Here is a 26,015-nt window from a genome sequence, read left to right as displayed (position 1 = left end):
GGGGGAAGCCTAGGGGCGTGGCCTTGACGTAATGGAAAGGTGACAGCTGTAAGGATTGGTTCTGCTGGCTTTGGCCACAGCCAATGGAGAGATGAGTCAGGGGCGTGGTCCCAGGAGCTTATGAGGGAGCCTGGAATATTCCATGGAGGCTAACCAGGATTGGTGGAAACGTACCACGTGACCCGGGTATTAAATAGGGGGGAGACGAACAACACGTGGTCAGAACGGGAACGAACAGAGGAGGGTGGCTACGAGGGAGCGGGGCTCCGGGTTGCCACGTGGCAGTGCGTCTCTATCTATCCCTCTCACGCTGCCTGTCAGCAGCGTGAAGGAAAGCTGTAATACAAGTTGAATAAAAGACGGATTCCAGAAGTCGCCTCAACGACCTTTATTACAATTTCTTGACGTGATGCTGATAGAAAAATGTGTCATGAAATTGTAGAAAATTCTGTATAAATAAAACAAATAGAGCGTCGAGTTTGAATTGCTTATGAGTTCCGTAATCTATTAAATTTAATTTCGTGTTGCCAACATTTCCTGCTCGTTTGAAAATAATGTACTAATTTATGATTGCTTTAAATGTTACCTTTTCTGTTGGATGTTTCTTAATTTCCTTAAGATCACAACTACAATAGGTTAAAGGTATTTTGCAGCGTAATATATTTTTCTTATTCTCTCATCACTTTATTTCACGTAAATAAACGACTAACCTCCATTTTGTGGATTAAAGCGGATTATTAAAACAAGAGAGAACTTGAATTAATGGAAGCATTACTTCAAAATACGGACGTGAAATGAATTTAACTGCGATAACATTTTACAGTGCTAATGTCATTTCCAGTTTTCTAATTAAAACAAATAAATGTTTCCTGATACACCGTTCCCGTTGAGTTATAATTCCATTCTCACTCGCGCTGCTATTAAACCTGGATTTTTAGAAAGAGTTTGAAGTGGGGAGGCCTACGAACAACAGGTCTTGTTGTTTTAGAGTGTGTCATAAAACGTGACAAATTGCCAATTATATGCAGGCACTGTTCCAAGTTCCAAATTGGCAAAATGCCACTGATAGTGGCAGCTGGTTACCAATTATTCTCACCCTTTTGGGAGAGAGCCGCAAGCTGTGAGGCGATCACAGCAGAATGGAAATTCACAGCCCACCTACAATCTTAAAGCCAAACTTATAAATGTCACAAGTGATATAACGCGTGTAGCTACGTTATTGCTCAACGCGGTATAAAGCGTGCTTTTCTGCGTCGGTAAACAATAACGCACATTAACGATACAAAAAAAAGGAAGACCACATTAACATATTAAAGAAGACGTAGGGCAGTATTGTAGGTGTAAAGTAACACATAGAGTACAATGGCCACGTACATATCTTTCACGTTTAATTCACAATTCAATTAATAATAAACGAACCCCGTTATTTCAATCCAATAGCTGCAGCAGATGAGAGTAAGGATGCAGCTTGGCAACTGCTTTCTCACACCATTGCTGGCAGAAGGACCTTCGCTAGGGGGGGGGGAGCGGAGGATATTTGGCCTACTCTTCCATGCTGGCCAGATATCTTGCGACCTGCCAGTCGACTAACTGTGCTTTACTTATTTATACGGTACCACTGGGTGGACAGAGGTGGAAGGAATCAAGAAAATGGCCATGGCTTCAACTACCACGCCGGTGATTTCTGGAAATCCAAGATATTTTTTTAAAAAAATTGGCGTGGAGAGACACATCTAGGAAGGATACGTATTGTCTGCTTATTTATCTGGAAGTGCAGTGTGCTAACCATAGCACTGCAAACATCATACATTTTTTAAAGGCTACGTTTGTTGTCTATCAGCATTAAGTGTATATCTTTGGCATTCAAATCCAGTGCCCATCAAATGTATTGCGTCTCTTTTATATTCATTGCACTTTCAATATTAACTATATACCACTCCAACACATCTCCGTGAAGCCCTGTTAAATCGACCCCCGATACTGCCCGTCGCAATTTATATTTGAAAAGATGACAGTGTTTGCATAGAAAGTATCCACATGCATTGCGTTAATTACCGTGACCAAACAAGACTTTCAACGTTCATTATCATAATGGATGGTCAGCTGCAGACAGGCCATACCTCCGCGTGAAACAACCATTCAGAATAAGCATCGTAAAACTACGATAACCTTCTTTGATGTGAAGAAATCATTAGATAAATGTCATGAGTAACATTTCCGCTACTTAATTTCACGGCAGCATAACATTTCACTACTCTCTCACAATTTACGGAGCAACGGTGAACGTTTCAAAACGCTAGCCGTCACTTAAAACCCAAACTTGTTGCATATCTAACTGGAGTATTGATGGATGTGCCGTCAACTATTTAACACAAAAACGTTTAGACGAGGAAATCTTTGAAAGCCTTTCAACTCTATTTAGTAACCAAGTAATTGCATGAGTTTAAACAATGACAGTGCCTTGTCATTGATCTTGGCTTTTGTCTTGACAATTGCCGTAATTAGCCCACTTTGTCCTAGCTGCTTGCAGAAAAGTGAGCCTTGATTCAATCTTCACTTCAAGCTTTCGTGACTGTAGGAATTAATATTCTTTGGGTCTTTTGTTAAAGTCACGTAAATAGGTTCAAAAATAATAATAAAATAATAATACAATTACGACGATTCGATCGTAATACAAGCGACCGTCATCAGGTGGTCCGTCTGTCTATGACTATCAAGCAATTGCTTTCATTAACGGAGAGAGCATTAACATCAATTAGTTACTCATTGTGAAGGCAAAACGGCACGGCTCACTGACGCCAATTAAAAGGCAGCTGCTTTAGTTCCAGCCACGGCTATCACACTGAGACGTGCTTTTTGCGCTAATTGATAGCACAAGATCACAACATTTATTTCACAGGAGTGATTCAAATGCCACCAGCATGTCAATTGACAGCCTCCAGGCATGCTTTGGCCGGAATTATCGTTACCTTGAAAATTGAATGCGTTACAACAGATATATTTTGTTCACGTATATATATTGATTGTGCTTGGTACCAATCATGGACACTTGCAAAAAAACTTCCTTCTGATTAAAATTGTCATTAGTCTGCATTATCATTCATCAACAATGCATATATACTATTTGGTCCTTTCGGTAAAGTCAGGTAGGTATAAAATATACACAATAAAAACAAATCCATTCAGAATGCAGTTGAGCCACGCATGTTCACTTAAACATATCAAGTGATTTTGAAAAGTAAAACGAGCACAAATTATGATATAGGTAAAAGGCAAAATTGTAAAGGTACCACTTTGTAATTTCTCACTCATGCCACTGCTGGCAGTTGGGCCCTCTATTGGAGGGAGCTCTGGGGCACCCGGTATTTTGGCCCACTCCTCTCTTCTATGCTGAAGAGGTGGCACTAGCCAGATTCAACCTCGCCACGTGCGACCTGTGGATCGACTCGCTGTGGTGCCCAAATGTCTCCTGGACATCTGTGAAAAAAGAGCTTCATAGCTCACCGGATTCCTCCAGTTTAAATAAAGATTCTTATTCTGTTAACTGCTGTGGGCACAGCGGCAATGGGGATAGTTAAGAAGCTGGAACCATTTTACACCTGCCGTGCTGAGAGATCAAACGTGCGACCTCTCGATTGCAAGTCCAGAGTGCTGACCTTTACGCTATGGCAGCATCACGGTTCATATAAAGATAAACGTACTAAAGTTAGTCTACTTACGAACTTACGAACATTCAAACATACAAACAAACCTGTCCGTATGTCCAGAGAGGAAACACGAACACTAAAGGGAATTAGCATCGACATCTGCAGAACATGAAGAACCAGTGGCATCTACATTTGCAGAACATGAAAAACCAGTGGCATCTACATTTGCAGAACATGAAGAACCAGTGGCATCTACATCTGCAGAACGTGAATAACCAGTGGCATCTAAATTTGCAGAACATGGAGAACCAGTGGCATCTACATTTAAAGATGATGATACAACTTTTAAAGCCATTCCCCGTGTTTAGTGTACATGCCGTGCAACATGTTTGGTATCGACAGGAGTAAAGTTGGACTTACGAACAAATCGATTTACGAACAGACCTCTGGGACCTATCTCGTTCGTAAGTATTCTCTATGCCTAATTGTGGAATGCAAGAGTGATACTACATTAGATGCGTGTGATAATGCACACACTGTTTTGTTTTTAATATGGACAAACGTAATTTTACCTTTTATCTCTTCCGCTCTGACACAAACTGTTTAGAAAAAATATAAATCGATGTTTCCCGACTCTTCTTACGCATTATATAATCCACTCACATTACAGGACTTGCTTTCACTTCACACGTTCTCTTGATCATATAGTTTAAATGATACTATACAGGATTCCGTAGACACACACTGTTGCAAATCATTTCTCAAATGCTTTTTTTGAAAAAAGAAAACCCCACATATCTCAAGGGCAAAACTCTGTTGTATTGTCCACTGCATAGTAACGAATTAGTGTCTTACATAGAAGTGAAAATTAATTGAATTCCGAGATAATTAATATTTTTGGAAGTGGATACATTTTCGAGAGCCACGGTAACCTTGAAGAATGCAAGCGGGCGATGGATGTGTGGTTTGCACGAAACAAAATGCTGCTTAATCCCGAAAAATTGTAGGTTCTGCTGGTTGGCACTCGACCTCTGGCGAGAAAAATGTGTGGGAGTATCACGTGTGGCGGTCGCAGACTCCAGGATTCAGTTGTCTACTCATCTAAAGAGCCTCGGCACCATACTTGACGAGAATGTGTCGTTTGAGCACGCCGTGCAAATATATAGTGAGGTCCTGCATATTTAATATCAAGGTTCTTCGACACATTTAACCATTATTGAGTGGTGACAAAGCCAACATGGTGGTGGGCGTTTAGCAAAGAGGAATTACAACAGAGCCTGCATGCAGTGTGAGGGGACTAGTGGCCATGGGAGGTAATGTCAGGGGAGTGCACTAGTGGCCACGGGAGGTAATGACAGGGGAGTCAACCTACAGTATGAGTGAACTAGTGGCCACGGGAGGTAATGACGGGTATCAGTTGTGAGTGTGATGGGATTGGTATCTACGGGAATGTTCGAGAAGGGAGCGTGATTGGGATGACGGAAGAGGACGGTGGAGTCTGCCGGTATAGCGAGCACCCAGAGTCAGCGAGAATGATGGAGAAGGTGGGCGTGGCCTCATGCTGAGATATAAGGGAGATTGCGCGGGAGACTCGGGGCTGTTGCAGTGGGGGTCTCCGCCTGATGTCAAGTGAACGTGTCTTCAATAAAGTGCCATCGTCATTACAATAGTATCGACAAGGCTCGATTATTGAAACTTTCAATACTCTATTGAATGTTTGGCAAAAACATTACGTCATCTGGTCCAACCCATGTGAGACTAGGCTCTAAAGAAAGCTGTCTCGGGTGTGGACCAATCATCTTCAAGGACAGTGCACATTATCAGAGTTATGTTTTTTTTTTGCATTATGGCTGCAGGTATTGTGGTCTATGCAAACATGACTCCTTGTAAAAAAAGGTGTCAGTTTTGTTGCCAGATAGAAGGGTAAAAAACAAATTATCATTACCAAAACTCTTTGGCACGTGTCGTGACGAGTACCGCAAGATCTGACCATGTCCGTCCAGTGTTCGCCGAGCTGCATTGGCTTCCGGTTACCGAACGAATATATTATTATAAGGTCGCACCCATCACACACAACGTGCTTGCCACAAATGAACCACAATATCTTGCTGACCTCGTCAAGGCGCAACGGCTTTTGGCTAACCATTAAACAAAGACCGTTACAGCATCTGCAGCCGTCTGGAACGCTCTTCCTTTCGAAATTAGGAAGCTACTGGAGCTATGCACTTTCAAATCTGGATTGAAAATATTTTTTTCAGAGCTACTTTTTGTTTTTAGTTTGTTGTCTTACCCCCACGCCTCCGATTAGCGTGATTATCTAAAAGCTTCTCATGACGCACTTGTATCGCGTGAAAACTCTGGCCATTGTGAAAACTTTAATCTAGCTAAAGTCACTCCAATTAAATTTTAATGCAGGAAACGGATAATGAATCCAAAAAATATCAAAGTTCCCGGCTTTAAGCTGAAAATATTGCTTTTAAAGACAGCGAGTGGATGAGGGTTGTGAAAGTCTTACCATTGCCATGTTGTGTGATCACGATGCCCCCTGTTGAAAGATTAATCAAAGGGGGGACAAATATTTCATGCCAAAGTAAGAGCGATAATATGAAACCCACCGATGATGAAACGGCACTATATCGTTGCCGTGGTGTCACGCTGAGCACACCGGACTTACAATCCAAAGGTCAACGGTTAGATTCGATCTCCAGGCGCGGCAGCTAAAGCAAGCAGTGTATACATGGGTAATAACCAGTCAGACAAGTCGATCGACAGGCCGCGTGTGGTGGGGCGAAGTGTGGATTACTCCCACCTCTTTTAAGACAGACATCGGGTCAGTGTGGAAGAGTAGGCCAACTACCCTTTAGAAGGGGCCATCTTTGAGATGCCTCTTTTCAGTGGGGGGGGGAGGGGGAGGAGAGCTTCTACCAGCGCGGAAGAAAGCAAAAAATATTACAGGGCAGAACGTGTACATGTATTACTACATCTTTAGCGTGTTAATTTATCAAACGTAATAAATAATTGGCAGATAATAAATAATGAAAAAACAACGAGCACGGTGTTGTAAAATTAAAAGGGAGATTATTTACTGCATTTACTTTCAAATGCAAATCAGTCTAGATTTTATATACGCAAAAGAAAAATCACGCTGTGCACAAAGCCTTTGTGACCCAGTTTTCCAACACGTTTTTTTAAAATGCTAATTCTGAGCCCCCTTCCTTTGAATTGAGATGGTACGTGACATGCGTTATTAGTTCTTTTTTCGGGGGCGCGGGCAAATAAAATCCGCCTGTTTGTGTTGCTACTTGCAGCTCCAATTTCCCTCAAGTGGCCTAACTACGGCCAAATCCTTCGCAAGCAAATGTGCTTGTTTTTTTTGCACGGCTGTGTGGCGCACTTACAAAGAGGCGAGGGGGCCGTCGAATGGGTTAAACAAAAAAATCTCCAGCCAAACGGCTCGGTGGAAGTCCGCAAAAAAAGCTACGGACTTTGTCTCCGTTGGGCAAACACGGATGCTTAAGTTGCAAATCTGTAATCGCGCAAAGCAATCACTCAGAGCGGGAGAGTAACACGTCGTCCATCTGTGCTGTCAGCTTTGCTCGGACCAAGGTAAGCCTCCCTCCCCTGCATTCATGTCCGAGTCGCCTTCACGCCGCTGTCGTCGTTTTAAGGCCGTCTCCCCGTGTGAAACGCACACGAGGCTATATCAACTTAAGCGTGTCATCAAGCAGAAAGAGTAAGGGCCATTAAGCTAATTATCTTCGAGATTGTGAAATGACCGAGCGAGACGCGTTGGCGGAGGTCATGTTTAAGTTTGCTCGTGCCTGTCTCAGAAATAAATGAGTGGCTACCTGTGCAACAGACAGGGCCTTTTCTGGGACCTAAGGGCAGAGGTCGCAAACGGGTTTTGAGTCCTTACCCGTACCCGTACCCGGCCGCACCAGGGTCGCAAATGGGTACCCGTACCGGTACCCGGCCGGGTACGGGTACCCGTTCCCTACCCGTACCCTACCCAAATTGAGTAACAAAAGGTGACTCACCAGTGACTCACGGTCTACCCGTACCCGTACCCGGCCGCACCAGGGTCGCAAACGGCTACCCGTAACCGGCCGGGTACGGGTAGCCAGGTATCGGGTAGGGTACGGGTATCGGGTACCCGGTTGCGACCTCTGCCTAAGGGGCACTTTGTACACGAGGGCACGAAAACAAGTAATACCTCGTATTGTTAACTGTTACAGCATGAGAATAAAAAAGCATCCTTTATTTATATCTTCTCCCCCTCCCCCCCATGTTATTTTGCAGTATAAGTAGTGATGCAGCCCTACAATTAAATTGTCATGCATGCCACTGCTGGCATAAGGGCCTTCCACTAGTAGAGGGGGCTTTAGAGAACCTCACTGGAGGGCATTTGGTCTACTCTTCCACTCGGGCAAGACGTCTTTTCATCCTCACAGCAGCGGCTTTTACCTGCTAGCCATCGAACAAAGACGTTCACCACATCGCGCGCTTTCAGATGCCCTTCTGCGGCCGTCAGGAACGCTCTTCCTTCCGATGATAGGAAGCCACTGGAGCTATGCACTTTTAAATGTAGGTTGCAAACTAATTTCTTTAGAACTGATTTTTGTGTTCAGTTTGGTGTCTTTCCCCCGCACCTCCGATTAGCACGCTTGGCTACGTACGGTGCGAAAGAAGTTCAACATACATACATTGGAAGACGTGGGATTGCCCACACTTTACCCCACCACACATAAACCTGCCGATAGCCTAACCCATTGTACTGCTGGGTTAACATTTGGCGAGGGGTAGATTAGATAAACGTGTCCATTGTTTGACCTCAGTGTGGCCATTAATTCAATATTACTTTTTATTATCAGGTTGACTTCTCTGTAGGTTTAGAACACTGTTAGTAATGGTTAAAATATTCTGCGTCGATACAGTGTATTATCTGCAATGCCTTGAAGTGAGAAATAAGTAGTTAATGGATAACGCGATGTTAACTTTGGTTTTAAAAGCGGCTTAGGCTGTTTTGGAAGCTGGGGACATGCAAGGACACATGAAGGTTATTCCCAGCATGTGACAAGCGACTGATGGTCCGAACAGCACCATGTAGTCTTGCTCTCCACCAGCCATGATCTATCCGTTGATGGATGAAGGCCACCCCTAATGCCATCGGTATCCCACACAGTCACTTGATGCAAAAAAATTATCCGTTTTTCAGAGGCGTCAATCTCATTGCCCCATATCCGCGACGGGCGTCCGATCGAGCGTGTTTTTCCCTCTTTGGCCTGTTATTCCATCATCTGTCTCATCCATCACCCGTCAACCTGTCCTGCTCACCTCCTTTCCTTCGGGGTAAATGCTGATGTCCTTAATTTTGTGTTTGTTCTCTGATCCCTTGTACTCATTGTCTGTACATACTTGAAAGCCGCGCATCCTCGCTCCATGCTTGCTTGCCCAAATTCAAAATTTGTCCCAATTATTGCTTGTCCGTGTCCATGTTGTTATTGACGACGAGACAACTTGTGACGCGCACCATTTTGGCAAACGGACTGACGTTCGAGAGACGCCTCGGAGGCGCGGAGCCCAGTTCAGTGTCACTCGAAGGCTCGCCAGAAGAATTGTGTCTTTAGGCGTTTTCTCAATGTGGAAGATGACTCGATGTGGCGTATCTGAAGGGTGATGGAATTGCCAAGCAATTGCACGGCTGCGCCTTTAAGATTTCACCTTTAACTGTCCGTCTTGTTTTTTAGTTGCTTTACGTTCCAGAATCACTTTATATTTGAAAATGAACCTGTTCATTGGTATTTTTGAAGGGCATTTATATGCATCGGTGATGAATGATGATGCACTATTGCCAAGCCGGGTGGCTCGGCCATAGGGTGAGCAACTCGCAATCAGAATGTTGAGTTCAAATCCTGGTCGTGAGTTGACTCAGCCTATCATGTGTATGCATCTAATTATAAAATATTGTCCGACTTTGTAGGGAGGTTATTAGTGGTTGTCTTCTGAAGAGACTCGTCCCTGCCACAGGAATGGAGAATTTCCACCACTGGCTGAGAGCTGTAAGCAGGAGCAGAGCGCCTCGACAGACCAAACTAGGACGAATTTCTCACTCAGCCTAGTTATATCACAACTATGCAGTATACTGTGATGAAGCTCAACACAATACCACCAGATCTTGCTACAAATCGTTTTATGCTCCCCTAAAAAATCAGACGGCATTTCCCTAGACTGCCGAGGTCAAACCCCGCACACAGTTGCAGTGCCGGATTAAGCTAGAGCGGGGCCTGTAGCATGTGTTATAAAGGGCGCTAAATAAAAAAACACACAAGTATTAAAACATACATTTTTAACTGGCATAGTAAAGTAATTGTATGTTTTCATTTGCTATACAGCCAGACAATACGACAAATCGCTGACCATAAACACCCAGTCTTTCATAACAGTTAAAGGCGGTATAGTACTATAGTAATAGAGCAAGTGCAGAATCACTAAACCAGAATTTATAGCTTGAAAGCGTTTAGCGCAGGGCCCTTGAAAGTGCGTGCCCGTAGCTACATATGTAGCTACTTTTGCAGAGGCGGACCATCAGGGCCATCAAGGCCTTCTCTGCTGGCCTAGAGATTGTCAGAATCAGAAAATTATATGTTTATAATTTAACATGTATTTTCATTAACGCTCTACGTATTTTACAAAGTTCGTTCCCATCAGTCTATTAACGTAATTTCATCGCTACTCTCTCTCCCTCAGTTGCGCTGCTTCCAGTACAGCTCGTATAAATTAGATCTTTTATCCCATCAGATTTTCCACCTGTCCTGTCACTGGGTGAAAACTCTACCTTGAGGCCTTCAGAATGTCGAGTGAATCCCGTCTGCTGTTGAAGCAAATGGGGACGATGTTGTTGATTGGCATATTCTTTAACCAATCAGATTTCGAGTTTGCCATGCTGGGCGTATTCTTTGACACGCCTGAGCCTTCTAGCTGGCCTAGCCGCCGACGTCAGCATTTTCGTGTGGCGTGATCGGAGGGCCAGTTAGCTAAATGAAGTAAAACTAGCTAGCACGTAATGTAGCATCATCTAAGATTTATTGAAACTTTCTTTCGTGACGTTTAGGTTTTTAGATGTAGTGCTTTAGATTTTTTATTTAGATTTTTACTTAGCCCAACAACAGTGAGGGACCTCCTTTGCCAGCACCAAAATATGATAATCGTTTTTTTTTCCACCTTTACTTAGTAGCCCTGTGGTTTTTTTGACGCACAATCGCTGTTTTAATTGCGTGAGGAGAGCACTGAAGGCCTAGGCGTAAAATACCCGGCCCGCCACTGCTTTTTCCACTCGGATAATCCGGCACTGAACAGGTGGCAATCCCATGAGCACCGCCTAAAATGCACATTTGAGCAAAAAAAAATTATATAAATTTTTTTATGTTTTAAATCACAGGTGAACGTTTGAGAATATCCGCCCGCGCTCCGAGGCTGGCACGAGCACCGCCTAAAATGCACATTTGAGCAGAAAATTTTATATAAATTTTTTAAATCCTTTATATTAAGTTCACTTGCTTGCTTGCTTGCGCGCTTACGACCGTGCAAATCTTTCGGTCGTTTTTTAACCCACTTCCCGTGATCTAATCGAACTGACATTTTGCACACAGACTCGTTGTGCGTGACAATTTATTTTCAAAATTTTACACTTTTTAGGAAAAAATAAATAATATTTAATTACCAATTGCTTAATGGTGGCAGGCAATCATCTGACCCATAGGTGGCAGCCATCTCAAGCCAGAGGACGAGAGGACTCTAGCCGCCACGCATATAAAGGATTTATAGTGAAAAACTTTGTTTTTACGGGTTATACTTATTTAATCTCTTAAATCACAGGTGAGCGTTTGAGAACATCCGCCCGCGCTCCGAGGCCGGCCACGATGCGAGTGGCCGTGGTGGGCGCGGGAGTCATCGGACTCTCGTCGGCGCAGACCATCTACGAGCGCTACCGGCACGAGGCTCCCGACCTCCACATCACCGTCTACGCTGAAGCCTTCTCCCCGCACACCACGGGCGACGGCTCGGCGGGGTTCTGGCAGCCGTACGCCCTAGGCGAGATGTCCCCCGCTGAAAAGTGCGCCTGCTGGGACACACGAGTCGCACCGCACACCGCTCACCGCCGACCCCCCCGACTGCTGTGAATTGCGGCCGATGGCAGCAACGTGGCCGCACCTGACGACTCTTGCGCCGATCGCAGTGCGGGAGAAATGTGTCGTGTGTCGGCGAGCGTGTTATTCGCGAACTCGTCTTCTTCGCCGTGGACCGTGCTGGGCCGCAGGGTTAACGGCGGCTGCCCCCGTGGCTCTGTTCTTCCAATTTGCCCGCTGTCATCGGCAAACTTGCCAAGAAGTTTTGCCGATGACGGCGTTACACGGGTCGAAATTGAATATTTACGTGGGTGAAACACACCGTCGTCAGCTTATTATATGAAATAAAGTGAAGCGTTGTAGCGCATTACAAATGCATAATGCAGCCGAATTAGCTTCGACTGCCATTTGATCAAATACGAATCTATTAAATATTATTGTATGGATGATACAAATAATATACATCCCTTTCTCAACCCACTGCTGGATGAGGGCCTCCCCACGCTGTGCAGGTCGTAGGGTTGATTTGACCGTACTCCACCATGCCGATGAGTGGGAGTTGGTGAAGGTATGTAGTGGCATAGATGTGGGTCCATAGAAGTACCGTACAACAATGCATTTTTGTGCCGTGCAGTCACCTATGAGTATCCGGCGCACATGGTTGTCACCAATCCAAGCATTCTCCAGGCTCAACCCTGCCTAGCCCTCCGAGAGCTGAGGCATTGGTCTGGGATGATCACAGTTAAGAAAATTACTCTATAGATTGCTTTTTGTTAGTCTCAGAAAAGGATACCTGATAGATTGTTCATGTTGCATTCACTCGTATGTAATTTTCCATAATAATCTTTACCTTTTCAGGAAATGGAACAAAGATACATTTGACTATCTCTTGGGCTTGGTCAACTCTCCTGAAGCAAGCGAGATGGGCCTTTTCCTCCAGTCTGGCTACAACCTGTTTGAAAACCCAGTTCCAGTAAGGACATCACATTGTTTTTATTCTGCTGCAGATACTTAAGCAATTCACTTGCTCGACTGATTTATACAAGCGCATCACTGCTCCTGCAACATGGATCTCTCGTGCACATGACCTCAGCACCATTCACCAACCCCATCCTCAAAAGTGCCAGATTATAGATACGTATGTCATCACACCTGGTACTAATCATTGGGATTGTAGCGATGCGCGAATTAATAAATTACTGTCATTTAAATTATCTACGCTCACGATGCATGCAATTGAATGTGTCATAATATATGTTTTTAGATGTGTATATGTTGTATGTAATAGGCTCTCTAGACCTCTCTCTAGTGCGGGCCCTTCCACCAGCAGTGATGTGAGCTAGCAGTTGCAGGGCGGCACCTTTACCTTATATGCAGTACTCTACTTTTTTAAAGTGACATTTTGCCATCAAAACACAAACTAACATAATGACAGCCAATCAGCAGCAAATCAGTACCATACAAGACGGGAATTCTTAATGCCATTAATGCACTTCAAGATCATGCTTGAAAGTTTTTAACAATTATTTTATACTGAACGTGACAATTGTTATACTGGCATGCATTGTCAACTTCGCAGATTAAAAATGTCATAATTTATCCCTTTACAATGACAACTACAAATCGCACAGAAGCAGGAAAATTGCCAATTTAATTCCGACTTATTATTGAGGCCTCCTATCACTGCAGTAGCTGGATTATTAGTGCACACAAACTAATTTTAACATGTGTTTGGTCCAAGGCCACGAAATATAATCATATTCTTTGGTTCTTTCAGTAAAGTCACGTAGATAGAAAAAAATGTAGACTGTAGCCTGTATCTTAATCAGAGTGAGTGTACTGGCAGTCTATAATGTAGACTGTAGCCTGGTTATTAAGGTTGGTGAGTGTACTGGCAGTCTGTAATGTAGACTGTAGCAATGGTTATTAAGACTGCCAATACGGTCACCAAGCTTAAAAACCAGGCTACAGTCTACATTATAAACTGCCAGTACACTCAGTCACTCACCGAGGTTAAGAACCAGGCTACAGTCTACATTATAGACTGCCAGTACACTCACCGAGGTTAAGAACCAGGCTACAGTCTACATTAGCGGTTTTTGTTTTTATTATCATTTTATTTTTATTCACTTTATTTAGTTTTATTATTACTTTACCGAAAGAACCAAAGAATATGAATTCCTGCAGTCACGACAGTTTTAAGCCGAAATATAATCATTTATGCTCGTCTTGTATCACTAGGATCCTGCCTGGAAGGACATTGTCTTGGGATTCAGGCACCTCACAATTGACGAGCTGAAGATGTTTCCAGGGTGGAGGTGCAGTTTCTTTTGTATTTTATCTTTTTTGACCTGTAGAATGTAATGGGTTGTACCACAGGGATCGGCAAACCAAAATTACAAGAACAGACATTTTTTCGAATTCTGTAAAAAAAAAAAATAAACCTCAATATTTCAAGAGCCGCAGTGCATTTTGTTTTGAGACGATCCTTAATAAAAAAGAAAACGTCACAAAACAGTCCTTGAAGAGCCGCACATGGCTCCGGAGCCACAGGTTGCCGGCTCCTGCCCATGGTAAACTGGACTTCCATGGTAAACTGGACTTTCATGGTAAACTGGACTCCCACGGTAAACTGGACTTTCATGGTAAACTGGACTTTCATGGTAAACTGGACTTCCATGGTAAACTGGACTTTCATGGTAAACTGGACTTTCATGGTAAACTGGACTTCCATGGTAAACTGGACTTTCATGGTAAACTGGACTTCCATGGTAAACTGGACTTCCATGGTAAACTGGACTTTCATGGTAAACTGGACTTTCATGGTAAACTGGACTTTCATGGTAAACTGGACTTTCATGGTAAACTGGACTTCCATGGTAAACTGGACTTTCATGGTAAACTGGACTTCCATGGTAAACTGGACTTTCATGGTAAACTGGACTTTCATGGTAAACTGGACTCCCACGGTAAACTGGACTTCCATGGTAAACTGGACTTCCAAGGTAAACTGGACTTCGGTGATAAACAGGACTTCCATGGTAAACTGGACTTCCAAGGTAAACTGGACTTCTGTGGTAAACTTGACTTTCATGGTAAACTGGACTTCCAAGGTAAACTGGACTTTCATGGTAAACTGGACTTTCATGGTAAACTGGACTTTCATGGTAAACTGGACTTCCATGGTAAACTGGACTTCCATGGTAAACTGGACTTTCATGGTAAACTGGACTTCCATGGTAAACTGGACTTCCATGGTAAACTGGACTTTCATGGTAAACTGGACTTTCATGGTAAACTGGACTCCCACGGTAAACTGGACTTCCATGGTAAACTGGACTTCCAAGGTAAACTGGACTTCGGTGATAAACAGGACTTCCATGGTAAACTGGACTTCCAAGGTAAACTGGACTTCTGTGGTAAACTTGACTTTCATGGTAAACTGGACTTCCAAGGTAAACTGGACTTCCATGGTAAACTGGACTTCCAAGGTAAACTAAACTTCAATGGTAAACTGGACTTTCATGGTGAACTGGACTTTCATAGTAAACTGGACCCCCATGGTAAACTGGACTTCGATGGTGAACTGGACTCTCATGGTCAGGGGTCAACAAACAAAATAACAAGATATTTTTTACGAATTCGGTAACAACAAAAAACCCCTCAATATTTCAAGAGCGGCTCCGGAGAGGCAGGTTGCCGAACTTTGGTCGAGCACTATGCCTCATATGATTCTTACCAGGACAGTGACCTCACTGCTCTGTTTATTATAATAATTCCAGCTTGTAACGCGCCGCTGCACAGTATTCGCTCACTCTTCAAGAGAGAAAACGACTCAGAGGTGTGATAAATCAGAGACAAGTGGGAGAGGTAGCAGGGCGGTGAGCTGACACCAAATCCGCCCCCCCCCAGCTCTGCAGTCCTCTTTATATTAAGGTGTTCCAGGCCAATTAATGAGTGTTTACATGGGGGAGGAAACCGGAGCGCTCTAAAAAACACTTTCTTGTATCGTCTTCTGTAAAGTCAGGGTATGGGACCTCGACGCCCCCCCAGCTCTGCAGTCCTCTTTATATTAAGGTGTTCCAGGCCAATGAATGAGTGTTTACATGGGCGAGGAAACCGGAGCACTCTGAAAAAACACTTTCTTGTATCGTCTTCTGGAAAGTCAGGGTATGGGACCTCGACGCCCACGGCAAGGGAGTTTCACAACATTTACGCGGTCAACCGATGTTCGCTGCCTGCACGGTGCCGGAGCAGAGGCGTGCACCGCCACCACCATCGTGTCATGTCTCGCCTCTCGTTTCAGCTACGGGTGGTTTAACACTACATTAATGCTGGAATGCAAAAAATACCTCCCCTGGCTGATGAACAAGTAAGTGGAAACCAGGTTTGCTTCAGGCCAGTAAATTCACAGTCCCTATGAAGTGTAACACTGGTCAACACACTCTTTCTGGCATAAGGTATTCCAATAGTTTTAATGTAATTTTGGGGTGCTGATTCCAAATCTGGCATCAGTTTTTGTCTATCACATCAGCTTTTTGAGATATCAAATATTGCATTTTCAATAAAAACTGAAGAAGAAAAATATTAAATAAATGTGGATATCTACATAAAATTATATTATAAACACACTATCCTAAAAATACAGCACCATATTTTAACACTAAAGCAGTCACTGACTCGCAACAACTTGCAATCATAAGTGACAGAGTTAATTTCGGGTAAAATCAATGAAAATGGGGTATGCCGATAGCATAAAATGAGATGTAATAGAGCAAATCTGAGATCAGATTTGGAATCAGCACCCTGAAATTTGTCTAAAACAGCTGCAAAAGTCCAGGCCAGAATTTTTTTTTTGTTGACCAGTGTAATGGTAAAAAAATTAACCCGTAAAAACAAAGTTTTTCACTATAAATCCTTTATATGCGTGGCATCGGGGCGGCTAGAGTTCTCTCGTCCTCTGGCTTGAGATGGCTGCCACCTATGGGTCAGATGATTGTGTGCCAGCATTAACCAATTGGTAAATAAATATTTTAAAAAAATTCCCTAAACAGTGTAAAATTTTGGAAAAAAAATTTCACGAAAATTCATTGTCACGCACAACGAGTCTGTGTGCAAAATGTCAGCTCGATTGGATCACGGGAAGTGGGTTAAAAAACGACCGAAAGATTTGCACGGTCCAAAGCAAGCAAGCGAACTTAATATAAAGAATTTAAAAAGTGCAGCGCTGCAAGTTGCTTACTCGTGCCACTGCTGATGGAAGGGGCTCCACGAGAGCCCCTCCCCCCTCCCCCGAGGGGGTATTTATCGATTCTTCCACGTTGGCCAGACGTCATGGGAGAGACATAATGTGGGTAGGTTAATAAGCCATTCGTCCTTTCATTAAATGTTCTTTTTCATGATAGGTGACTCAGTAATTTTAGCTGTGACGGTCCCACCTGATGACGGAGACTTGTGTTGCCTCCGAAACGTCGTGATTTATTATTTTATTTTATTTCCATTATTACTTTTATTAACTTTTAATTTTATTTGTTACCTACGTGACTAAGAGTAGGTGACTCATGCTTGAACGGGTTTACATCTTGCGCTGTTAAGTGTAGAGAAATACCCCCCTCCTTCACTCATTAAGTCGTGCATTAAGACCAACATTAAATAAACAAAAATTAAGCATGAAGGGCAAATTCATGTCCAATTTTGGAAAGTGATCACTTCGCTGGAAAATGTATCACGTTGTTATGTCCGTACTTTTAAAATGTAGCAAGAGTTTACAGGTCTGGGAAATGCCATCAACAAAGGTGTTCAATGCTCGATCTTAATATCTCTGGAAAAAATGTGGAATTTAGCTTTTCCTGTGTCCTTCTTAACATGTTTAATTGTAACCCGACAAATAATGGAATTAAAAAACTGCTCGCAGCTGACATTGCACGGTGGTATAACAACAATCGGTACATTCGGGAGAAAATAAGTGCTAAAACGTATCATTATACCTCCTTTGCCAGTACCAAAATATATTAATAGGGTTTTTCCCCTTTTTTCTGGCAACATAACTGAAACCTTTGTACAAGGATTCATGTCTGCATTAACCACAATTGACTGCAAGTATTGTGGTTAATGCAGACATGAATCCTTGTAAAAATGTTTCAGTTTTGTTCCCAGAAAAAAGGGGAAACCCCTATTATTATTATTATTATGCTAAAACGTATTTTATTTAACTAAAATATTTCCTTTTCAAACCCTTAGGTTGAAAAGTTATGGAGTCCAGTTTATTCAGAAGAAAATCCACTCATTTAGTGAGGTAAGCCAAGTCGAATATTCACGTCATTTTCTTTTTGTTCGTAAAAAGAATTAAGTCTTCACGCTCTGTATATATATACCGACATACCCCCGGGACTACGCCCAAGATGCATTCCTGAAAACCAGAACATACATCGAAAGTACTTTAATAGCAACAAACAAATGTGATGGTCGATCCTAACCTGGTACAAGACCTAAACAGAGGATTCCGAGTAACTCATTGCGCATCTATACTGTACAACCGTGGGTGTGAAAAGTAAGCGTATTTCTAGGTTTGAAGCTTTCGTGACTGCAAGGATTCATATTCTTAGGTTTTTTCGGTAAAGTAACGTAGGTAAAAAATTAAAATTAATAAAAGTAAAATTAAAATAAAATAAAAATCACGACGTTTCGGAGGCAACACAACCGAAACGGCGTGATTTTTATTTTATTTTACTTTTATTAATTTTAATTTTTTACCTACGTGACTTTACCGAAAAAACTTAAGAGTAAGTAAGCGTATGTTATTACGTCAGGGCCACGCCCCTAGGCTTCCCCCATTGGCTATGGACCAGGACCGGCAGAGCCAATCATCGTGACGAGTTGTGATCCGTCAACTACCCGGATATATCCTCACATTACAGATATATCAAGCTCTATTGCCTCGTCTATTTATACTATACCTATCATTAGTTGTTTACCATATAAACAAAAATACGTTAGACGTTTATAAATATAGTCTCTATAATTACGGTATGTGGGGAAAATATCTTCATAAAGTGCGTGTGCACATGCAAGAGACGACTTTAGCCAGGGACGCTCACGTGTGGCACATGCATGTCGCTGTGAAACGAAACAGAAAAGGGTGGGTCTTTATGGTAGAGTTCGAATAATCTGTTAAGGCGAGGTAACCACACAGTATGTAAACACGGGATTGGGCATCAATCAATACTTTGAGTATGTTATAGCGAAAAGTACGTACAAAGGGACAGCATAAATCAGGGTATTGCTGTCTTTATCTTTAATGTTTTCGACCGGTTCCCTATTCCTCCATAATATAGTGTTTTTTTGGGTGAGATCGTGTAAATATAAATGTGTCGTTCAACCTGCCACCACCCGACACAGCCAATTAGTAAGGTTTGTCACGTTAACAAAACATGCCAATTCGTTACTAGTTCAGCACACCGGTTGTGTTGGAGAGTAACCCACAACATTTACAATTCTTGTAACATGTACAGCGCATAGAGATACTTTTTGTGTAGTTTTGTGACTTATGTAACCACGATTTAAATTGACATCTGTATTTTACAACATCTGTATTGTGCCAGTATCACCCATGGAATACAGCTGAGCAGCTTAGTCGGCCCTTACTGCTCAAATAAATAAAACCAATCTAACATAGCAAACACACAACGCAGCAGGGCACCTTCATGCAGTAAATAATTCCGCAAACGTCAAATTAACTCAATGCAAGTGACCCACTGAAATATCATACACATACAAATGCTCTTATTGCCCACTTGTGTTTCATAAGGCATTGAACAAAATAAAACAAAATTAAGATTTGTGTCAGAATACTTAAAAGATCCTGCCAAGTTGTTGTTGTGTAACCCTCGCTCCACCACCCAAATTAGCCAAACAAATTAAAAAGCCACTTGTACAAGCGTTTACCTTGCACATCATGAGTAGTTTAGGCACACGATGAGTAATTTTATCAAATGGTAATATTTCATTTTCAAGAATATCGTACCCTTGTTTCATGATAAACTGAACACATTTTTTTTTTACGTTGCAACTATTTGTCGTGTGCATGAATCGGCAATTGTCAATTGCGTGGCTCTAATAACAGCTGAGCGCGAGCTACGAAGTGATCCTGAACTGCACCGGCGTGTGGGCAGGAGACCTACAGCCCGACCCCCTTCTCCAGCCCGCTCGGGGGCAGCTGATGAAGGTACGGACACACGGAGCTCGACATCCACAAAAGGCAGGGGACACTGAGGGACAGGGAAGACAATGAATCAATGAACAGGGTCGCCTGGCAAAGGCGCAGACAGAACACGATGAATGACGTCGCCACACATTTTACAGGTGGACAAAAAAAAAACATACGTGCCAAGACACGGGAAGGTGAATATGCTGTACATTGATTTAAAAATGATCTGACAATCGAGTGTGGGAGGATCAACCGGAGGGGTGAAAGGTACGGATGAAATAGACAAATTGGTTCCAATTGTTTCTTTCTGCTGTGGACAATTACCTGCTACTTTTCTTGAAGGCAATTTCAAAACTCATTATAGTCCTACAGATTTGTCAACACGTGGTAGATTGCATGCAATTCATGAAAGTGGGCGAAGAATCGTGAAATGTAATGTCTGATGGTACAAATTTGATTGCTTGAGAGTATGTTTCGGTCTATACTATTCTCTAAAACAGCATTTATAAAATGGATTCCTAATAGTCAAAATGCACTGTGTTCGTTTCACGTCAAAAGGTCTTTGCTCCGTGGATTAAACATTTCATCGTCACCCACGACACAAATAAAGGCGTGTATGAAACTCCCTACATCTTGCCAGGGTAAGTTAACGCCAATATCATGACACGGATACAACTTACGTTTCTGCACATTGTTTTTTTTGCCCAAAGCTTGCCAATTACATAGAGTGCTCTCGTGACTTGTGCCATCCAGGAGCTCTGGCGTGGTTGCCTTGGGTGGCTGCTTTCAGGTGGGGAACTGGAATCAAGGCATCGACAAGAAAGACAGAGCCAATATCTGGGAGGGCTGCTGCAACCTCGTGCCAAGCCTGAGCGTGAGTTGGAAACGTCCTTTCTTGTGTCGCGTGGCCTTTACACCTTTAGAATGATTGTTGCCAGTCATTAGTTCCATATTCTTCTGATTATAAGATACACTTGAATAAAAGAGGCACCCGAAACTTATACCCGGTGTTAAAAAAAAGTGAAACAGATCTCGTCAAACAAGACACACATCATGCACCCCCACCTTTTGCTTTAACATATGGGACGGGGAGGGGTGGGGGAGATTGTGTTATAATTGAGATAACGCGGTTTATATGAATTCATAGATTTTGTACACAGCTATATTTCGATAAAAAACAAGTATAACCCGTAAAAACAAAGTTTTTCACTATAAATCATTTATATGCGTGGCGGCTAGAGTCCCCTCGTCCTCTGGCTTGAGATGGCTGCCACCTATGGGTCAGATGATTGCATTGCACCATTAAGCAATTGGTAATTAAATATAATATTTTTGTCCTAAAAAGTGTACAATTTTGGAAACATTTTTTTACGAACATTAATTGTCACGCACAACGAGTCTGTGTGGAAAATGTCAGCTCGATTGGATCACTGGAAGTGGGTTAAAAAACGACCGAAAGATTTGCACGGTCGTAAGCAAGCAAGCGAACTTAATATAAAGGATTTTAAAATGACTGTTCCGCCTCGCGCTGTCGTCTTACTTTGAAACTAAATCAAACATTTGTAGAGCCAGTGCTGGGAGTTTTTATATGAAACAGAAGCGTGTGCATAGTTAAAATGCAGTATGAAATACGGAAGTGTGGATACTAACCAATGTTTCAAAACCGTCTGGCCAGCATGGAAGAGGGGTTCTTTAATACTTCCTTTCTGCCAGTAGTGATGTGAGCAATCAATTGCAGGGCTGCACCTTCACATGTTATGCCTTTATTTTAGAGAGTGTAACATTTTGCCATCAATGTGCATACTATAAGGACAGCCAACAACAGGTAAAAAAAAATAACGAGCGTAGAACTACAGCAAAAAAAAAGTCTGTGATGACAAACCCATCGGCTTTAAGCTTGACAGTGAGCAGACACGTTTGCTGGCTTAAAACGGTCATTTATTTGACTTTTCAGAAAGCTCGCCTCGTGGAAGAATGGGCTGGACTGCGGCCAGCCAGGCATGCAATTCGCCTGGAGCGAGAAAGCCTCAGGCAAGGAGGAGCTGTACAATCCGAGGTGAAGTTGCGTTTCACAATTAAAGGAAGAGGGGGAAAAAACGGCCATGTTACTTTCTTTAAAAAAATCCAACACGTTAGTAATGAACTACAGTTTTGTAAAAAATTTTTTTATTATAATAAACTCACTCGTGATGACAATTACAATTTCATCACATTTTTGCACGCTGGTAGGTGTTCCGAACTGACAGATTAATTATATAAAATGCCGTGGGTAGTGGGTGATGCGGTTAATTGGATGAAGACCTGGGAGGGCGCTTTTTCTGGAGATAGGATTTCGTCCTGATATAAAATAAATGTACAGCGTTATGGAATGCAATTCTCATGAATTATGTTATGAAAAATGCAAGTATCATTATTATTATTGACTATCCACTACTGCAATGAGGACCTCCCAAAGTCATCCTAATTTGATACAATCGGAGGGCTATTATATGTCCTAATAGTGTTTTCCACTTATCGCAATGTTTTGTTTTTTTCCATGAACAGCCAAATGAAGTTGACTCCAAGGTAATCTAATTGGCCTGACTTTTCCTCCAACTCGATTCAATGAACTCAAGTTGGTTAATAATATGGTATTTCCATAATTTTCTGAGATACTTATCGCTAAAGAATTGATTTGTGTTTTTCCTGGAAATAGACTTTTCCAGAAATGTTTGTTCGTATGCGATCAATACTGCACTGGCTGACAATATTACAAGGTGATTTTAAGGAGAAGAAAGGAGGAGGAAGGAGGGAGGATGAATGTTCCCACCATCTCCCAACATTTTTGATTGAAGCGTTTGTTTCCGTGCTCAACCTAAATTCTGCTTTTGGAATTCAGGCCATACCCCGTGTCTATAAAAAATAGAAATTGGCCTGAAGAATTCGGACCTCCAGCCCAATATAGCAGCCAACTCAGTGGGTAGCAACGCAGTTACGCACTCAAGACGCGTGGTTCGAGGCAATGCAGGTTTAATCTTTGAGCATTCAAAAAATGTACGTGAATGATACAAATGTTGCTGCTCTCATTACAAAATATAGACGCTGTCACTCGAAACATCAATGCTGTCCATTTTTACATTTCACTTTGCACCAAGTTTTGCTTCATGTGCACCTCTGATTAACACAGTTGGCTACGTACGGCGCGATAGAAGTTCAATATACTTACATGCATACGAGTTGTAGCTGCATAAAAAGTGAACTGTAAAATGCACTATACATGCACAGCTGTCAGTTCTACGAGGTTGTCTGTCCGGTGGCGGCTCGTGACATTGCCACTAGGTGGGGCTGTTGTGAGTGACCTCTGAAAATATGGTGGTCTGATTAAGAAAAATCTCGTCATGTTATTGGCCTTCGCGTGAAAGTGATGTAACTGTCTTATCTACCAACGGTAGGCATTTATACGCACTAAAATGCTGTCCCCACGACCCTCAAAGTCCACACTACACAACCTCCTAGAGCCGTGCCCTGCTATATTTGCACACTGCAACCTAGCGTTGTGACATCGTCATTGCATTTCTATTAAAAGCTTTCGTGACTGCAGGGATTCATCTTCTTGGTTCTTTCGGTAAAGTCACGTAGAATTGAAATAATAAAATAATAAAAATAAAACAATAAAATAATTCTCAAGACGTTTCGGCCACAACGCAAGTAGTCTGTCGAGGAGACAGAGTCTCTTCGACAGACCTGTTCTCCACCTGAGTCTCCTCGACAGACCTGTTCTCCACCTGAGGACGGCTACTTGCGTTGTGGCCGAAACGTCGTGAGAATTATTTTATTATATTTTATTTTTATTATTTCAATTCTACGTGACTTTACCGAAAGAACCAAGAAGATCGTCATTGCAGCCACGGGCACCTTTTTCACCGCCCTGAATGGGTCTCAAACGGCGTGGCTACAATGCGAAGTTGCTCTCAATGAGTGAAGGGATATCTCTCACTCGGACACGCCTTCACAGCCGCCCCGAGACCTCGCCGAGGCACACGTCAGACTGTGTTCTTGCAGCGGTTTCTAATACAAACAACTTAAAATGTTGTAATAATCATTAATTAAAAAAACACGACAAAATAATTCTTAAAAAGTTTTTTTTTTATTAGAAAAATATTTTCCCATCTCCATTTGCTTGGTGGGGCACGGCGCCCCAACACCCCGAGTGGACGAACCGCGCCTGAGTCTGTCCTGACATTTCTGTGTTTTTGTTTTTCAGATTATTCACAACTACGGCCACGGTGGCTATGGGGTGACAATCCACTGGGGCTGTGCCCTGGAGCTGGCAAACATCTTTCGTCAGATAGCACTGGAGAAGAAGCACGGTCCTCACTCCCGTTTGTGACCGCCTTGCAATGATGTCCCGATCAAAGGCAGTTTTATTATTGAAGAGCAAATCCCACGCTCTGTCACGAACGTATGGGACATTGATAAAGGCGAGTGATTAGTCCCGTAAAATGATTCGCACAACCACACGCCAATGTAACGATGCTATGCATCACGACTCACATTGCTGTTGTTGAAAAAACTGAGAAAATAATGAATGTCAAGTTGTTTTAGTATTTACCAAGGTGATTTTATTGTTTCACATTAATTATGTTATGCCTTTGACGTATAAATAATTAGTTTTGTGAAAAACGGTAAACACTACTAATATGGTCCCATCACGATCAGTTTGTCAGCAATATTCCTGTGTGTGCAATTAAAACTGTGTAAGATTTAATAATAATAAAAATACATTCCAAGGAGCTACTGCTTGTCTGTTTTTTTTTATTCACCCCTAAGTGGAAGTCACTTTGGTTGTCTTTGCGCACAATAATTCACACTAACACACAATAATAAACAATAATACATAGACCAATGTGACTAAATGTTAAATAATGACAAGGTCTAAACAAATATTTGCTGGGTTAAATCTGAAGTGTTCCCAATAATTATATTTATACGTTTTCTAAACAAACACCGTTGCCAAATTACAATTATATTTCATACATGACTTCAACATTTGCAAAATCTACAATTATCAAACAATTTAGCGAACAGTTAATATACTGAATATTATCGCAGTTTTTTTACATTCACAAATGACCACAACGGAAGTATGTAGTACGATATTTTTTCGAATGACTCGCATATACAAAGTGTGCTTACACATATACAGTTCTAATGAGAAAAAATATACAGGACAATATGTACAAAGTATTACGTGTAAAAATATATAACGTTACAATTTAAAATACCAATCAACCATTTTCAGTTCATATTTAATTACTGGAAAGCATAAGTGAGTGGTCTATCACATGCACGTGTGGCTTGTTTGGCCTATAGAAGAGCAGAAAAGAAATTTACACATTTGAATACAACTCAAAACAGAAAACGTACCGCTCACTCTACATACTGTGACAATCTAACATACAATTACATGTAGTGATCTCACCAATAACATCTGGTAATCCAAAACAATGTTTAACAATCATAGCTCTGCTGATGAGACCCAGAAGTTCGAAACTGCTCGAGGTTTTGCATGTGTAAGCACATGCTGCTTGACAGCATCGGTCTGGAAAACTGATGGATGAAAACATTTTCATATTTACACATGAAGACACGGAACAGAGTTTTGCTTATATTTTCTTTCCCCATAATGCTCCAAAAGCAACGGTTGAGTGTGTGCGAAAAATTAATTAGGCGCACACATTGGAGGTTTGCAAATACAAAGAGGCAAAGCGTTGCATCTCATGGGAAAATAATGTAAAATGTAAAAATCCAGTCCGACTGCTTTTCGTGTACAGCGCTGAATGTACAACATGAGGGTTTTTTGTTATCAGGAAGATTGTTCAGCTGAGCTTGGGAACCACCTGCCAGAGCCATAGAAAGTACAATCATGTTTAGAATAACACTTCTTTGTCATGATATCAGGTTTGACATCACCTATGCCATTTTAAGATAATAGCTGGCTTTGAGATATCAGGTTTTTATTTATATGTATAAATATAAATGCACATCTAGCTATTG

The 26,015-nt window shown here is 42.1% G+C and overlaps 2 protein-coding genes across 3 annotated transcripts in view; one reads left to right on the top strand and one right to left on the bottom strand.

The window, feature by feature from the left end:
- Positions 1-7,053: 7,053 nt before the first annotated feature.
- Positions 7,054-24,751, top strand: DAO (D-amino acid oxidase). 2 transcript variants are annotated; one of them, XM_061561341.1, is made up of 12 exons: positions 7,054-7,253; positions 11,523-11,760; positions 12,632-12,746; positions 14,015-14,091; positions 16,080-16,145; positions 18,014-18,068; positions 19,896-19,997; positions 20,538-20,620; positions 20,733-20,853; positions 21,934-22,035; positions 22,524-22,544; positions 24,223-24,751. In XM_061561341.1, exons 2-12 carry the CDS (start codon positions 11,567-11,569, stop codon positions 24,346-24,348), a joined length of 1,062 nt encoding a protein of 353 aa, XP_061417325.1. In that variant the 5' UTR covers positions 7,054-7,253; positions 11,523-11,566; the 3' UTR covers positions 24,349-24,751. The 2 variants fall into 2 exon arrangements, with proteins under 2 accessions (XP_061417325.1, XP_061417326.1); XM_061561342.1 differs by lacking the exon at positions 22,524-22,544 and having other exon boundaries at positions 7,061-7,253.
- LOC133348501 (unconventional myosin-Ic-like) overlaps positions 24,696-26,015 on the bottom strand; it is a 95,137-nt gene continuing 93,817 nt past the window's right edge. The window contains exon 32 of the mRNA XM_061561343.1: positions 24,696-25,858. Coding sequence (XP_061417327.1) covers positions 25,838-25,858 — 21 coding nt within the window. The 3' untranslated portion in view covers positions 24,696-25,837. The remainder of the gene's footprint in view (positions 25,859-26,015) is intronic.

The sequence above is a fragment of the Lethenteron reissneri genome, chromosome 27, assembly GCF_015708825.2.
Source record: "Lethenteron reissneri isolate LAM-NWPU_2019-01 chromosome 27, ASM1570882v1, whole genome shotgun sequence".
Classification (NCBI taxonomy): domain Eukaryota; kingdom Metazoa; phylum Chordata; class Hyperoartia; order Petromyzontiformes; family Petromyzontidae; genus Lethenteron; species Lethenteron reissneri.
This window is presented reverse-complemented; position numbering and strand designations above follow the sequence as displayed.